The 15,486-nt window shown below is 56.6% G+C and overlaps 1 protein-coding gene and 1 long non-coding RNA gene across 4 annotated transcripts in view; one reads left to right on the top strand and one right to left on the bottom strand.

Annotated features, from left to right (window-relative positions):
* Window positions 1-15,486, top strand: part of RNF212 (ring finger protein 212) — a 34,104-nt gene that overhangs the window by 9,520 nt on the left and 9,098 nt on the right. For 2 of the 3 annotated variants that reach the window (XM_032333545.1, XM_032333544.1), the window contains exons 3-9: window positions 912-986; window positions 4,506-4,562; window positions 5,112-5,170; window positions 6,856-6,908; window positions 7,005-7,065; window positions 8,066-8,111; window positions 12,314-12,377. In XM_032333545.1, the coding sequence (XP_032189436.1) occupies window positions 912-986; window positions 4,506-4,562; window positions 5,112-5,170; window positions 6,856-6,908; window positions 7,005-7,065; window positions 8,066-8,111; window positions 12,314-12,377 (415 nt within the window). Of the gene's footprint in view, window positions 1-911; window positions 987-4,505; window positions 4,563-5,111; window positions 5,171-6,855; window positions 6,909-7,004; window positions 7,066-8,065; window positions 9,472-12,313; window positions 12,378-15,486 lie in introns of those variants that run through there. The other variant, XM_032333543.1, reaches the window with a different exon arrangement.
* LOC116584781 overlaps window positions 1-15,486 on the bottom strand; it is a 27,390-nt gene extending 11,904 nt beyond the window's left edge. The window contains exons 1-2 of the long non-coding RNA XR_004283329.1: window positions 15,185-15,486; window positions 10,681-10,805 (exon numbers count right to left, since the gene is read on the bottom strand). This is a non-coding gene — a long non-coding RNA (uncharacterized LOC116584781). The remainder of the gene's footprint in view (window positions 1-10,680; window positions 10,806-15,184) is intronic.

Below are 15,486 nucleotides of genomic sequence, written 5' to 3'. Positions count from 1 at the left end.
AGCGCAGGGCAGGGCTCCCATGAACCTAGAGGCCCTAGGTCCTGTCTGTGGGCCATGCCCCCCCATGGCTGGCCCCCAGGCAGTATTGTGCAGGGCCGCCGGCTGTCCCAATGCCACATCAGACCCTCCTCTCCCAAAGCCAGACCTGGTCCTGGCCCCTCCGCATTCCCTGCCAGAAGGCCCTGGCCCTTCAAGGTACAATCCCCAGTTTCTAACACTGACCTAATTTAGTTCCACTATTGTTTTAGGGGAGTTTGGGGCCCAGATAGCCCCCAAACTGCCATCTGCCATCCTAACACTTATGACTTGCTTACAGTCTAGACGAAAGACCAGACAGGGAGGTCGAGAAAGGCTCTTCGGCACCTTTTCGGTCTGGCGTGTGTCCGTACTGTTCTATGTGGTTGATAGCCATTCCTCCTAGACTCCTGTGGCAGGATGGCTGCTGCCGGGCTTTATGCCATTGTGGTCCAGGCAGGTCCACATCCGGGGCCAGCAGCAGGCAGACACCGTTTCTTCAGCCCTTGTGTTTTTTTAAGTAACTTGCAAGTACTTGTGATTGGTTGAAAGCTGTATTCCTCTGCTTTTTTCCTTCTGAGTTCCATGTGCCTCCTCCGTGAAAGCCTGGCTTTGGGGGTGCCCTTCCAAGGAGGGGTATGTCTAATGTCACAGATGATGTGACTGAGGCTACTCTGCATCCCAGGCGGGTCCCAGGGCCCCATAGCACTGCCTTTCGGCCCTTGGACTGACAAACAGCCACTGGCAGCCAGGACATGGGCGCCCCTGCAGGCCCCCTGGAGATGGTTTGTGTCTTCTATGGCTAGTTCTGGGAGTAGAGGTGCCGTTTTGTCCTCAGGCTCTCTGTGGCCGTGTTGGAAGCAGTAACACTTGACTTGGCTTTCCTTCCCTTTCAGACTGACGCAGATATCCAGGCGCTGTTCATGGGCATAGATGGCCTGTGTAAGAAGTACTCAAGAGAGACCTGCCAGGTGAGCTCTGTATGTGGTGCCATGTCCTCAGCCTGATCCGGCCACAGCAGAGACTCGGGGCTGTGATGACCTTGGAAAATATGGGTGTTACATGCTCTGGAGAGCAGCCCCTCCAGGGGTTTTCTGCCTTCAATGTGACGAAGCCGTCGGTCAGCTGTGTTCTGTTGTTTGTGCTATGCCTTTGCTGTGTACGGGGACATTGCTGTCCTTTGAGCCTCGTGATCTGGGGTGGACCTGAGAGTTCGGGCTTGAAAGGGCCCCAGATCAAGGCTGCAGGTCCTTTTCAAGGGTCATGGTCCACGCAGACATGCTTTCCCCTGGCTCCCAGGGTACCTGTCTTCCTCCCAGTCCTGCTCTGCTGTCCACACCTGCCTCGCCCCCCATGTCTCCCCTGCCTCTCCTCCTCCCTCTAGTGCTGTGACCCCATGCTGACCCCATGTCCCACCCCAGAAGCCTGGCCTCTCACAATCACTGGACAATGTGCAGGCCACCGTTCTGTCCAGGAAGCTGCTTGGGAGAGAAGGGAGCCCTCCAGCCCCAGCCATCCTGCTTCTCTCTGTTCTGTTAACATAAAATCCCTGTGGGCTGCTTCCTACCTACCTTCTGGGGCAGGAGGCTGAGTGGGGCACCAGCAAGGAGCCGCCTCCAGCCAGGACCTTCCCTGGGGCAGCTTGCATGCTTGGTCCCACCTGCGCCAGCGAGACCTCCCCACCCCCTACTTCCCACGGCCGCTTTCCAGCTGTGACACGGCCAGAAGTCCCATGGTGTCACAGCCATCCCATCTGCACGTAGCCCTGTAGCCACACACAGATGTCCCAGAAGCCACCTGCGTTCCAGAGCTTAGGCGGTCCTCCAGCCCACGGTGCTCAGAACCACGGGCAGTCCTGTGCTTGGAAGAGTCTTGCCAAGGATGTGGCATCTCTAGAGCATTCGCCTGTGCAGAGCTGGGTCAGAGGAGGCTGCAGAGGCAGCTGCCAAGGGACCTCCTTCACTCCTCTGGGCCACACATCCCATGGCCAAGTGGCCGCCTGTCTCGGTGTGAAGTGGAGTTTCCAGAGGCCACACAACACAGTGTGGCTTCATTATGCGCGTTAATACACTGGGCTTGCTATTCTTGAAGGAACGGATATGTGTCATAAATTCCTCTTGACATTAATTTCTAGTGGGAGTTAGCACTGACAGGGCAAAGCCGCATCAACAATAACTTTTAAGAATGTGAGGCCATCCTCAAGCCGTGGCATGGACCCCGACAACAGCAGACCCATGGCAGGTGGGTCCACACTAGTGGCCAGGAGGTTGCTCTTCCTGATCCAGCTGCAAAGAAGCAGAAACTCTTCCTTCCCCTGAGGCAGGGCTGGCCTGCGTGTGGACATGTGGCTGCCTCTCCAGGGGAATGGACCCGCTGGGTAGCAGGCATCTCGAGCTGTCCTGCAGCCTCCCCAGCCTGTCACAGGGACCAGTACAGAGGACATGGACATGCTCAGCTCCTGGTCTTGACTTCCTCAGCCTCTGCACTTCATAAAAATCTCATGAGACAGGTGCCCTCTCCGTCCAGGAGGGCACTCCTACCAGAGGAGGGTCATGGCCCTTTTACATTTTGTTCTGCTGGTGTCCATATTCTCCGCCTGGGTCAAGGCCACAGCAGCTCAGCCTGAGGAGCCGGACACATCGGAGTCCTAGAGGCTGGCCCCTGCCTGGTACAAATGGGCAGTCTACGGCCCTTGGGATCAATGCTGCCCTTGGACTTGCTCCAGGCCCCTAGGGGCTTGGTGTCTGGTCCACAGGCTGCTCTCCCCAGCTCAGCTTAGCCCATAGTTTCGCTTGTGGCCTCACTAACTTGTCTGTCTGTGCCAGCCATGGAGGCCGGCATGCTTGCTCTCTGCCAGTACTCCTTTACGAATAGCCACAGGCCTGCCTGCAGACCATGTGGAACCCCAGGGCTTCTGAGTCAAGGCCCCATGGACCAGTGTGGGCACAGCCCTGCTTCCAGACGCTCCAGGTAGGCCGTCCTGCGGTTACTTCCAGATGCTCCTGCTTTCTGTTTCTCAGAGTGGACCCTGCACCAGGACATGAGGTTGAGGGATTGGTGTGTGACACCCTCTTCCTGCCTCCAGCACAGAACCAGTCGAGGAGTGAAACCAAGCAAACAGGCGGGGGCTGGGGGGGGTCTAGCTCTGCCAGAGCTCCTACACACCGTGTACAGTCCCCACCTCTGGTCCAGAACCTGCCAGCCCTTCCTTTATGCCCCATACCACCTTGCTGCCTCCAGGGAGCCATAGGGCCTGAGAACTGTGGCCGAACACTGGGGACATTTCTGGGACATGGCCTCGTGAAGAAGATGTCCATGGGGGCACCCCTGCCACAGACTAACACTCCAGGCTGAGTCTATCCATCAGTTTTTGTCTTGTGGAGTAGGAGCCCCATGCAACATGTCCCCCAGACCCCGAGGGCATGGAATCCCTGGGAAGATGAGAACAGGAAGAGGGTGTTGGTCACTCCTGACCATGGCCCCATCTTGTGGAGGTGACCTGACCGTAGAGGAGGCAAGACCTGCTATGGGCTGGCCATCCTGTCTACCGTGGTTTCTCCCTCGGTCTGTGCTAGCCCTGCAAGCCTGGGGACAGCGTTAGCTGTCCCTTCGTGTCCACCCACTAAGCACAGTCCTGGGGTGCACTGATGGGGTGTTGGCCCTAGAGGATGCTGACCTCACATCCCAGGCCTGCAGGAACCCTACTTGGGACAGCAGAATCAGGCTTCAGCAGTCACGGTGTAGTGCTCCCGGAGGGGAGGCATAATTTTCTGGAAACTTCCCTTAGGGGTGCCTAGGGGATTCATTGGGTAAAGGCTCTGCCTCAGGTCGTGATCCTGGAGTCCTGAGATTGACCACCCACATAGGGATCCATGCTCAGCGGGGATCCTGCTTCTCCCTCTCCGCCCCCCCCCCCACCCTGCTGGTCCTCTTGTTCCCCACCTCCAACAGAAAAATAAAACAAATAACAAGAGCTTTCCTTAATGTGGGGTGGCTCTTTCCGCCCCGAGTCAATCACAGATCGCGGTTTCTGACTCAGTGTTCTTGGGAGCCCCCTGCGGAGGTGGAAGTTGGGCCTTCTCTAAGCAAAAGAGCAGAGGTGGCACTGGTCCCGGGTGGAGCAGGCCCTGGGGGTGTGGACAAGGTCCCTGGGCTCCGCTTCACGCTGTGCTATCCCCAGCCAGCCTCGTCCAGAGAGTCCCCGTGGGTGCTGTTTGGTCAGGAGGCCATCCCACGATCCCGTTGCTGTGCCCACTGGGTTGTGTCCTCTGCCATGGCAAGACCCTGAGTGCCACACGGCGCACAGGCACCACATGGCTGCACCAAGCTCTGCCCTGGGCACAGGGTGGCAGGGGCCAGGGGGCAGGCAGGGCCGTGGGGGAATGGAGTGTGCTTGTAACTGCACCTAAGGCCCCTGCCGGCTCCTGGGACAGCATGCGTGGTTGCAGCCCCGTGCCAGTGCCGGCAGCTGACATGCGTTCTCTGCTCAGATTTCAGAATTTCAAGAGAAGCACAGAAAGAGACTCTTGGCCTTCTATCGAGAAAAGGTAACTCCCCTGACCTGCTGCCTCGTGAACCCAGGTTGGGGGCCCCAGGGCCAGCCCCTGTCCTGCTGGCTCACACCCTGGCACAGGTTCCCGTCCATGGTTGGCCCATGGCCGCTTGGGGGACCCGGCTATGGTCATGGGGCAGTTTCCCTGTGGAACACCAACACTAACTGGTGAATGTCCCCGGAACGCCTTGGGCTCTGTCCACACAGTGCTGCTAGGAGGTCGCACTGGGGGACGTTGACAAAAGGACGTTTGAGACACCTGTTTGCCCTATAAATACCCTCCTCCACACAGAGGGAGAGCAAAGCCTCGGTGAAAGTGGGTCTGGAGTGTAGATGGAGGGCTCAAAGCAGCGCCGGGTCCAGGCCACTTGCCAAGGCTGGGCCACCCTGCACAGCTGCCCAGACCCCTTCTCAGTGCTGGTTCCTGGGGGCCCTAACAGCCTGCACGCGGGGCCCATGTGCCGTGTCTGCCACATTCTGACTCGTGGCTTATGACACCCAGAGGGTCAGCATGTCCTGATAACTGGAGTCTGATTGTGTTTAGATCACAAAGTTGGAGGAGTCCCTTCGGAGGTCAGCATTGCGGATGGAACAGCTACAGGGGTGAGTCCTCCCCACCAGCGCACCCAGGGTGGCTGATGGCTGTCCACTCAGCTGTCTGAGACCAAGTAAGACCTTGTAATCAAGGAGGGAAGAAAGAGCACTTGGTTTGCTAGCAGCTTCTATCAGAGCGGAGCTGCAGTGGGAAGGGAAAGGAGCCATGAAAACACACAGAAAACACCTAGGGGGCTCCCGGTGTTTCTTGGGGCAGAGGGGCTGTGCAGCCAGGCCCTGTTGGACCCCCGCTCACAGCCCGCTGGCCTCCCATCTGCCAGGAACCATGGCACCTGTGACGGTGAATGCAGGCAGCCTGTGTCCCCATCAGTGTGGAGCCCACAGTCCCCCTAGGGCAGCATCCACATGGCCCCTGCATAAGCCACAGCTCCTTCTGTTCTGTGAGATGGACTAGGGTTCTGTTGGGTGTGTTAACACGGAGATTCTTCAGAAGTTCCAATTTGCGGTCACTCATTCAGTTAAAGTCAGTGGCTCTGGGGAGCTGCTGTCCACCCAGCTGGTTGCATGTGCAGCAGTGACCCATGTACTGCTGGTGGATGCTGGCTGCTGGGTTGCACCGGGCAGCTGGTGGTCACACGACCAGCGGAGGGCCTGTCTGGGCTGAGCACCAGGGTGAGGGTGTGCTCTGGGCTCCGTATACTCCGCGGAGGTCACCCCAGGCTGGCACAGCCTTCAGTGCTTGGGAAAGAGGGTGAGCACAGCCTCGGAGACCCCGTGAGCTCCGTCCAAGTCCAGGGAGCGGCAGAGAGGGCAGTGTGCCCACACAGGGTCACTCGGATGGTTCTCCTTGGTGTATAAGCAGCCTTCTTTCTGGGGAACCCGTCCACTGCCGCAATCTCTCCCGGGCTGCCCCAGGTGCTCCTGTCTCCGCAGCCCCTGGCCCAGCTTCTCTGCTCAGCTCTGCGCTGCACACCTTTTCTGCCTCACGTTCATTTTAGCTGCTCAGTTTTGCATTCCTAGAAGGTTCCTGGTCATTTTCCCCACTGTGGGGTCGTCTTATCTTCATCCCCATCTTCTATTTGGGCACATGACAGGCTGTGTGCCTCCCACACCCCTGACCCCTGCGAGTCCAGTTCCTGCCTGTTCTCCTTGGGCTCCTGCTTCGGGTAGGGCCCTTGTGGCCTGGCTGGGGTGGGGTGGGCTCGTTCTGCTGGCTCACTGTGCATGTCCTTGGCTTGGCCTGCATCCTGGAGGGAGGACGCCCTCCCCTAGACCATCATCCGCGCACGAGGAACAGAAGTCATGCAGGGCGGCGGTCACTGTGGAGGAGTTGCTGGGTTGGCTCTCGGTGACAACACTGTGTCCTGGGGAGGCTGGCCCCGAACAGACGTGTGTTATGAAGTCTGTAAGCAGGAGCCAGTGCCCTCGCAGGTGCGAGGTCCCCATAGTGCAGATGCTGACGTCCACCTGCCCCCAGCCCCAGGTCACTGAGTCACTTGGCAGGTCCTTGTCCAGTGCCTGCTCACTCCCAGCACTGGGTACTGGCAGGTCTGAGCCAGCCACAGGTCTGTCCTCAGGGCCTTCTCTGGGTAGAAAGTGTGGCTGACAAGGGACGGGGGCCAGGCAGACAGGGAGCATTTGGCCGAGTTTGTCCTCTTCTGCTTCAAACTGGGATGATTTACGTGGGAGTAAATGTTTAGGGTTTAATTCACACCTTCTCTCCATCTGTTTAGGATGAGATTGTCACAGCAAACAGCTTTCAGCGCAGTAAAAACTCCAGTTTCAAGTAAGTGTCATGGGGCCTGAGCAGGGAGGGATGTGAAGAGGCATGCAGCGGGATTGGGGGAACGCGACCTGACGTTCAGACCCCTCCCCCCAACAGCTCCTTCAGCAAAGCCAGACGGACACCTGCTCCTGCCCCCTGACACGTCAGCCTCTGACAGGTGTGTGCCCGGTGGGAACAGCTGAGAGTCCCTGAGAGTCACAGACGTGACCAGTCACACAGCCCTTCCTCTGACATGCCCCTAGTTCTCCACCCCCCATCTCTGCAAGTGCCCTGATGCTGGACAGCTCGGGATACTCAGCTCAGGACTCAGGAGCTTGCCCGCCTCCGGCTCCTCTGTGCCCTGCGGAGCCTCACAGGCACAGCCCAGAATCAGGTGTGCAGCCCAGGCTGGCCCCTCACATCTCCGTCCCCACAGCCGTAGTGATTGGTTGGGGGCAGTCCTGAACCCACACTGGGCTGGTGGGTGTGGTCCCTGGGACGCTGATCTGGGACCAGGATGGCCAGGCAAGGGGAGGCACTTAGAAACGAATCCAGCACAGACAGAAACAGGACAGGAGACTGCAGCCGTGCTGGTGGCACCCCTGCGGACCCTGACCCATCCGGGCAGAGGGAGCCATGCCCCTCTCCGTGGCTCTTCCCTGAGACAGTCAGGCTTGAGTTTGGGCGCTGCACCCGAATGCACTCTGGGCGCCTGGTTCACTCCCCCACCCTTCCTTTGTCCTTTCTTCTGCCGTTTTTCTCCTACCGGGCTGCTCAGATGATATTGCCTGTCAGACGTGGGGCTGAGGTGTTGGGGGCTAACACCAAGCACGTCTGTGTAAAGTGTGTTGGTCAGGCGGGAAGCATTCAGGAAACTAGACGAGACGTCCCAGCTTGCGTTGCAGGAGGTTTGGCCTGAGTTAGAGGGGCGCGGACATGGGGGCCCACTGAAGGGGGCGTGGGACGGCAGTGGAGCAGGGGCTCCAGAGCGGGCACAGGGCCCGGAGGAGAAGTGCTCCCACGTGCGTGTGGCTGACAGACTGTGGCACCCAGCGAAGAGCCTGACGCACAAGAGGGTTTGGCCATGACCCCGGCCCTGGGTCTGTGTCCTAGCCAGTGCGGTCATGTCACTGACAAGCCTCAGGCCCACTAAACGTATCCCACTGTTCACTTAACAGAGTGGAGTCCATGCAGATTGACCATACTCCTTCCCTGGTAAGAAAAGTAAGTATCCGTGTCCCTGGGCTGCTTGTCCCCCACACAGCGTCCTTTCATGGTTTTCCTTGGTGCCCAGAACATAAGCCTTCACCTAACGGATGGATCACAGCGGGGTCTCTTGTCGTGGGCTGTGCTGAGGGGAGAGCCCGCTGGGGTGTGGTTGGTAGCATAGTTCCTGGATGGCCCTTCAAAGAGCAGGGCCGGGACTGGCTGAAGGACAGGGAGCAGACGGGCAGGCAAGATGGAAGTGAGGCTGCATCAGGCTCAGCCCCATCCAGCCAAGTACAAACGTGGAGGGTTTTGAGGAGTGCAGGAGAGAGACCAGAGCAGAGGAAGCTTGGGGCTCAGGCCTGGCCCAGCTCGAGGTGGGCCAGACTGCCCCCCACCCCCCAGCCAGACACAGCTCAGAAAGGGGAAGCTGGTCCCCAGAGGGAGGTTCCTGCTGCCCAGAGAGGGAGTGAGCGGGTCAGGAGAGTGGCCCGGTCTGGTGCGCACGGGCTCCTTGGTGTTGGGGCGTCACGGGTCAGGGGCATAGCATCTAGTGCTTCTTGTTCATGGCCTCCCAGTCGCCCTGTGAGGCGCACGTGGGTGTTGGGGCTGCTCAGTGAAAAGTAGCACTCATTTCCAAGGGGGCCACCCTGGAACTGTATTAAGGAAGCATCCAGATTCCAGGATGAGCAGGTGGGAAGACAGAGCCATTCAGAGCTGGGACAGAGGAGACACCCAGTGCTTAGCTCGCGCCAGACTGTTCTCCCCACTCCGCCACCCCACTGGCCATCACTGCAACCCACATCATACCCTGGATGGAGACTGTGGATACGCTGCCTCCTGCTCTCTGGGTCCTAGCAACTGCCCCACCTGCTGGTCTCTGCTCCCCAGAGTCTGGACCCTGAGCCTCCCCAACATGTGGCCTTGTTTTGGAGATTGAGACTGAAAGCCTCTGCGGACTCGCAGGTCACTGGCTGCTAGAGCCAAGGGACCAGAACACAGGAAACCATCTTGAAATTGCAGAGTGAGGTGCCAGACCGATGGGAGCACCTGCTGCCATCAGGGTGGGTGGGGGACAGAGAGGCTCTGCACAGAGGTCTCCAGGACACAGGCTTCCAGGCTGGAAATGAGCCGCTGCTAGTGCATCAGGGACGGGCCTTGGGCTGCGGTTTGCCCGGCCTTTGCCGGAGCAGAATACAGAACCGAGTTGTCTACTGTGTGGACCCTGCCAGGCCAGTCCAGCCACCCTGGGAGCGGGTGCACATTGGGTGCACACGAGGGTGCCTTGGCCAGAGCTGCTATGTGCATCCAGTGGGGGCAGGGTGAGCACCGTCTCCTGGGAGACCTGGTCCGGGCGGTGGTGGGTTGGGGGGAGGGCAGGGGCCACACCCTTTCCTACAGCGTTGAGAGAACATTGCTCTCTCTGGCGGGCCAGCGCTGTCATCTGGTGCTTTTGACAAGGTGAGTGGCCACGGCCACAGGGGAAGCAGAGTGAGGGCACCGCAGCCAGCCGAGGAGATATCACGCCCGCCACAGACCCTGCGCAAGTAGCAGGGGCTCAGCCACCAGGGCCTGGCCCCTACCAGTCCTGGAGGGGCCTCGTCCCTCCTGCCCTCACCCTGCACAGAGACAGCGAGCAGGCTGGAGCCTCCCCAGGGACGGGGCTTTCCCTACTTGTAACTTCCTGCCGGGGACTCACCAGCATGGAGTGAAGCTGTCTATAGCTCACGAATTCATAAGGGAAGCCAGCGGAATGTGAAAGCCCCCTTGCATGTCAGCCGTCAAGAATGCAGAAGCGAACAGGCTGACGGACACGCCACCAGCAGCCCCCGCAGGGCACCCCGGCCAGGATAGGGCTGCTGTCATGTGACTCCAGGACCAGCAGCCGCAGACACCTGCGTAGGGAGCTTTGGACAGCTGTAAACCCCCAACACTGGGGAGTTACACATCTTTCTAGAGTGTTTATCTTCTCGTAGGAAAAGCCTTCGCTGAGGCAGTTGTAAATAGAGGGGGAGCATGAAGCTGTATTTGCACCCTCCCTTGAGCCAGTCCTGGTCTGCGGGGTGGCAGGCAGCCCCTCTGTGACTGCCTACCCCCCTGGGGGTGCTCTCCTCCTCACAGGCTTGGCCACGCCCTGTCTTCTCTGTTTTCTGGTGAGCTCCTGGCTGCCCCATAGAGGCCTTTGCCCTTGAGCCACCCACATGCAGCCTAGTGTGGGACACCTCCCTTGGGAGCCGTGGCTTCCTTGCTCAGGTCCAGGGCTAGTCTGTGCCTGCTCTGCTCAGAGTGGCCTCTTGCCTGGGCTCTGAGAGGCTGTTGGAGTTCTGCATGCGCCTGAACACAGTGGCCAACATACTGAGCCCAGGCAGTAATACCCCATCGTACCCCAGGAAACGGATCCTCATCGGCCCTGTCCTGGTACCTCTGACTCCCTGTGCCCGCACAGCTAGGCCATCTGTGCTGCGGCCACCACGCTGGGCACTCTGGGTCTTTGTATCATTTTGGCTTCACCTGTTACCACCTTGTCCTTAAAACAAATGAAAGTCCTTTTTCTTAGCAGAAGCTAGGGCGAGAAAAGACAAGTTACCTGCTCGAATCCAACTCAGTAGTTTTCAGTCTTGTTCCGTGATGATAATTTTTCTGAAGTTGCAAATCTGTCCATTGTTTAGAGCTGGATGGAAATGGGGTTCAGGGGCACAGCACTGTGGGAGGCTGTAAGGGAAGCAGGTGCAACAGGCTGCTGGGGCACACAAGGTGGGGGCATCTGGGAGCCCTGACTCAGTGACCCAGCAGGTGGCCATGGAATGGGGAGCCCTGGGGAGGGTGGACAGGCCAGGCACTCTGGACTCACTCTGATAGCAGCAGCATAATAAAGCAGTTTCCAGGACTGGCTGATGGGAAGGACCCAGAAAGAGTGGGACCAGACAAGTCTATGGGGGGACAGCTACATCCAGCCCACCATTCCCACAGATGGCCAGGAAAGACGCTTCAAACTGGGGAACTCTGTTGTGGGTGTGAGCACACTGTCCATGGCTGTGGAGAGCTGGCCCTCCAGGCAGGGCAGTACTGTTTGCAATGCCTCCACCCGATGCAGCCAGTCCCTCTAGAGTTGAGTCTGGCTGGCGGGTATGAGCCAGGCGGTGGGGTCATGGGGGATGCCCTAGAGCGCGGCTGCCAGGAGTGGCTGCTGGGTGGTGGAGTAAAGGACCACTTGGGTAGATGTGCCAGGGGTGGAGGCTGGGAAGACGGGCCACCATCAGGGCCCTGAGGGGTGATGGACAAGTTTAGGGACAGAACAGTGGGGACTGGGTTGCTTTTGGCCCCCGTCCTTGCAGCATCTCTGGTTGGAAGAGGGCTCCCCCATCACTCTCATCTGCACCAAGGAGTTATTCCCTCAGGGAATCAGGGAGGGGGACCATCCCCAGGGGAACATGACAGGTGCGTGGCCAGAGCAGGGTTCCCTACAACTGGTAACACTTTACCCCTTTGGCATTTAGATTTCAAGGTGACAGAATTATATGCACAAAATGAGGTTTTTTTTTTTTAAAGATTTTATTTATTTATTTGACAGAGATCACAAGTAGACAGAGAGGCAAGCAGAGAGAGAGGAAGGGAAGCAGGCCCCCTGCTGAGCAGAGAGCCTGATGCGGGACTCGATCCCAGGACCCTGAGATCATGACCTGAGCCGAAGGCAGTGGCTTAACCCACTGAGCCACCCAGGCGCCCACAAAATGAGGATTTAATCAGGATTTTAAATTTTATGATATCAGGGGCTCCTGGGGGGGCTCAGTTGGTTAAGTGTCCGACTTGGTATTGGCTTAGGCCATGATCTCAGGGTCATGGGATCAAGTCCGTGTTGGGCTCTGCCCCCAGCGGGGAGCCTGCTTGAGATTCTCTCCTGTCCCCAACCTGGCTTGTGTGTGTTCTCTCTCTCTCTCAAAATAAATAAAATCTTAAAACTTCAGATGTCAGTCAAGGACTTGATTTTTCTCTTTCAAAAAAATCCATCAAAGCACTTAGTGGACTCTCCATGTGCTGGCAGCGGTGGGCTCCCTGGGGCCACGGGACGCAGTGGTATAGGGCCCATGTCCGGCTCAGGAGCCAGCCCAGGAGCTTGCCCAGTGGATGGAGACTAAGCAGTGTGTCCTTAGGAAATACAGAGAATCTCCCTCAGAAATGGCAGCACCAGAAACTGACTTGTTTTCTTTTTACACACTTAGCCTGAAGTGGCAGTTGGCCCAGCAAGAATCTCTCTGATCAGCCCACCTCAGCATGGACGCATGGGTAAGTGGGGATCCCGGCATGCACACCCCAGGTCAGCATGCAGACCAAGCCACAATCCCTGGAAAGGAACACTCGATCAAACCCGTCAGAATCCACCCATGTCAATGATGTCCTTCAATAATGTCAGTGTGGGAGTGACCTATTCCCCAAAATGGTGTGGCTGCTGGGCCCACTACGGGACCTGGGCATGGTGGGCAAGTCCAGAGACCGACCCCTCCAAGCCCGCCATGGACAGACCATGCTTTGGTGATGTGCACCTCCTCTGGGCCTGGAACAAAAATGGTTTCCTCTCCAGGTTTGCCTCGGGGGTTGTTGGAGTGGCTGATGGGTTTGGGAGATGAATGCCTTTGCCACCAACAGGCTTGGACCCCTCCCTGCGGGGGTCTGGGTGGGCCTCTGGCTTAGCCCCTCTGCCGTTGCTCCCACCTCTTCACCAGGCCCCAGTGAGCTCAGGCCCGTGGGGCGGACATTTGCAACTTGGCACTGAGCTTGCTCGCCCTTGACCCCAGTTCTCTGCTCTGCATCTCCTTCGCTTTGCGCTGAATGGGACATTCTAGAAGTGGCCTCAGAGTAGGACTGAGAGACAGTGTGTGCAGACTCATCACAGCTGAGTGGGAGTGGGGGGCCTAAAGCACCTGTTCTGGGGGACGCTGGGGTGGCACCTCCTGGGTGTGGCTCTGCCATTTCCACGGGGGACACTGTTCCCGCTGGCTGGGCGGCCCCTCAACATGGCTGTTCAGCCTGCTCACAGCCTCTTGTCCCCATTCCTTGCCTGCTGCTCCCATGCTGCCCACTTCAGGCCCATTGTGCCGGCTGGGAGAGAACTGAGCTCACGGATGCAGCCCCTCACACCCCGGGAATGGAGGCCCCCAGTATAGCCGGTTTATTCCCATGGGTGGACCTCCCTGCCACACGCTGGTGAGAACTCGTGATACTTCCTCTGTAGTCCTGCTCAGCGTCCTGGGATGCCATTTCTGGGGTGTGTGATGTGGGGCTCCTGTTATAGGCGGCCGCCCGGCCTGGCTGCTTCCTCAGCCTGCATTGCCCCCCCACCTCCCCCAGGGGGCTCTTGCCCTCACTATCCACAGTGTGTCTGAGCTGTGTTCCGTAATGCTGGTCCTCACTGCGTTCTCTCCCTGGACACGTTTCCACAAAGGAACACGGAGACCCCCTTGATGCTTTTCAGATGTGTTGATCAGAATGGATAAGTGACAGGATGATGGCCCTCTGTGCATCCTATCCTGTGCATCCCACTGTCCCTTCTGCCACTCTGGAAGGGACGTGTCCTCATTCCTGTGACTCATCTTGAGTGTCTTCATTTTAGTCATCTGTTGTCTGAATTGCCTGTTTTTCATTTGTCCTTCACATATATGAAATCCTCAGGATGAAGGATAATGATTTTTTTAATCCAGTTTGCTATTTAATTGTCTCTCTGATTTTTTAAAATTTTAGATGCTTAATATTTTTTTAAAGATTTTATTTATTTATTTGACAGACAGAGATCACAAGTAGGCAGAGAGGAAGGCAGAGAGAGAGGGGAAAGCAGGTTTCCTGCTGAGCAGAGAGCCCGATGTGGGGCCTGATCCCAGGACCCTGAGATCATGACTTGAGCGGAAGGCAGAGGCTTAACCCACTGAGCCACCCAGGCGCCCTGATGCTTAACATTTTTATGTATCAAATCTGTGGTTATGGTTTTTTCTGCTTCACAGATTTCTGTGTTTGGACAGATTTTTTCCCATAGCCATACCATTTTCTTCTACTTCTCAATTTTACCTTTTTCCCAGTTCTTTGGAGTATATTTTGAGATACATTGTAAGATAAGGGTCCGGCTTGATTTTTTTATAATTTATTTTGAAAATACTTCAGAAATAACACCCAGAAAAATGGTAAGAACAATATAAAAAAACGCCCATGTTCCTTTCAGCTGGATCCCCCAACATTATGCCCGATTTGCTCCCTACCCTTTATGGCCAGTGTGTCTGAGCCACTGAGAGCATGAGGCTGACATGGCACCCTGCCCTCTTCCAGGGACGAGGGTGCCCAGCACAGCCTGCGGGCAGCTCAGCATCGGCATGGCTATGCCCATAGGCACTGAGCAGCCTTCTTTGCTCTAGGCTCCAAGGTCCCTGGGAGGACACCCTCATTTCGTCGTACAGCCGCTTATGTCTTGCTCACTTTCCCTCTTTCCTGTCTTCAACAGTTTTAAGGATGATAGGCCTTGAATTCTAAAAGATCGTTCCCCTCCCCCAAGCCTGGCTCAGCCAAGAATTCTATATCTAAGAGAATTCTCCTTCAAAGGTTAAGACAAAATAAACATATCACAGAGTAACAAAAACATAATTGTTGCTAGCAGACCTGCCCTACAAGAAATCCAAACAGAAGGCATTGAGCCGCAGACACATGGACAGTATCTAATATCTAACCCACTGGAGGGAACAGGGTCTCATGCTCTCACTTACTTTACAAAACCTAAGATTGTGGAAGCAACAAGGGTAACACTCATTGGGTCATAATAAACAGACATAACACATAGGGCAGTATGCATGTAGGAGGGGGGAGTGGGGCCATGTTGGAGCAGAGGTGACACAGCTCAACAGAATTAAGTCGGAATGCTGACTTGTTTAAAGTAAACATGAACATGAGTCCAAAAGTAGTTTTTTAAAATCAAGAGGAATTAAAATATTACATTAAAAAGCATTTGTTTACCAAAAAAGAAGCCAATAAAGGCAGACTAGAAGAAAAAAAGGCACATGAGGACTATAGACAAATAGCAGAATAGGTGTAAATCAGATCCTATCAGTGCTTACCTTCAATGTGACTAGGACTAAACCTCCCCAGTCAGAAGACAGAGGTTGTCAGACTGGAGGAAGAAGATGCAGCCATATGCTGTCTGCAAGAGACACACTTCAATCCAGCAGCGCAAATAGGCTCAAAGTACAGGGAGGAAACCACACCATGCAGAAGGGAACCAGACAGGCTGGAGCCACAGTGTGAGTTTTGGACAAAATAGTTTTGGATGAAGGTTGTTTCTGGAGAAGAGGAGGAGGAACATCTCGGTGACACGGGGTCACCCTATCAGGAAGACAGAGTTTTGTTGTAAACACATGCA

This window comes from Mustela erminea, chromosome 2 (genome assembly GCF_009829155.1).
Source record: "Mustela erminea isolate mMusErm1 chromosome 2, mMusErm1.Pri, whole genome shotgun sequence".
NCBI lineage: Eukaryota > Metazoa > Chordata > Mammalia > Carnivora > Mustelidae > Mustela > Mustela erminea.
Note: the sequence above shows the minus strand (reverse complement) of the source record. Positions and strands in the feature narration are given on the sequence as shown.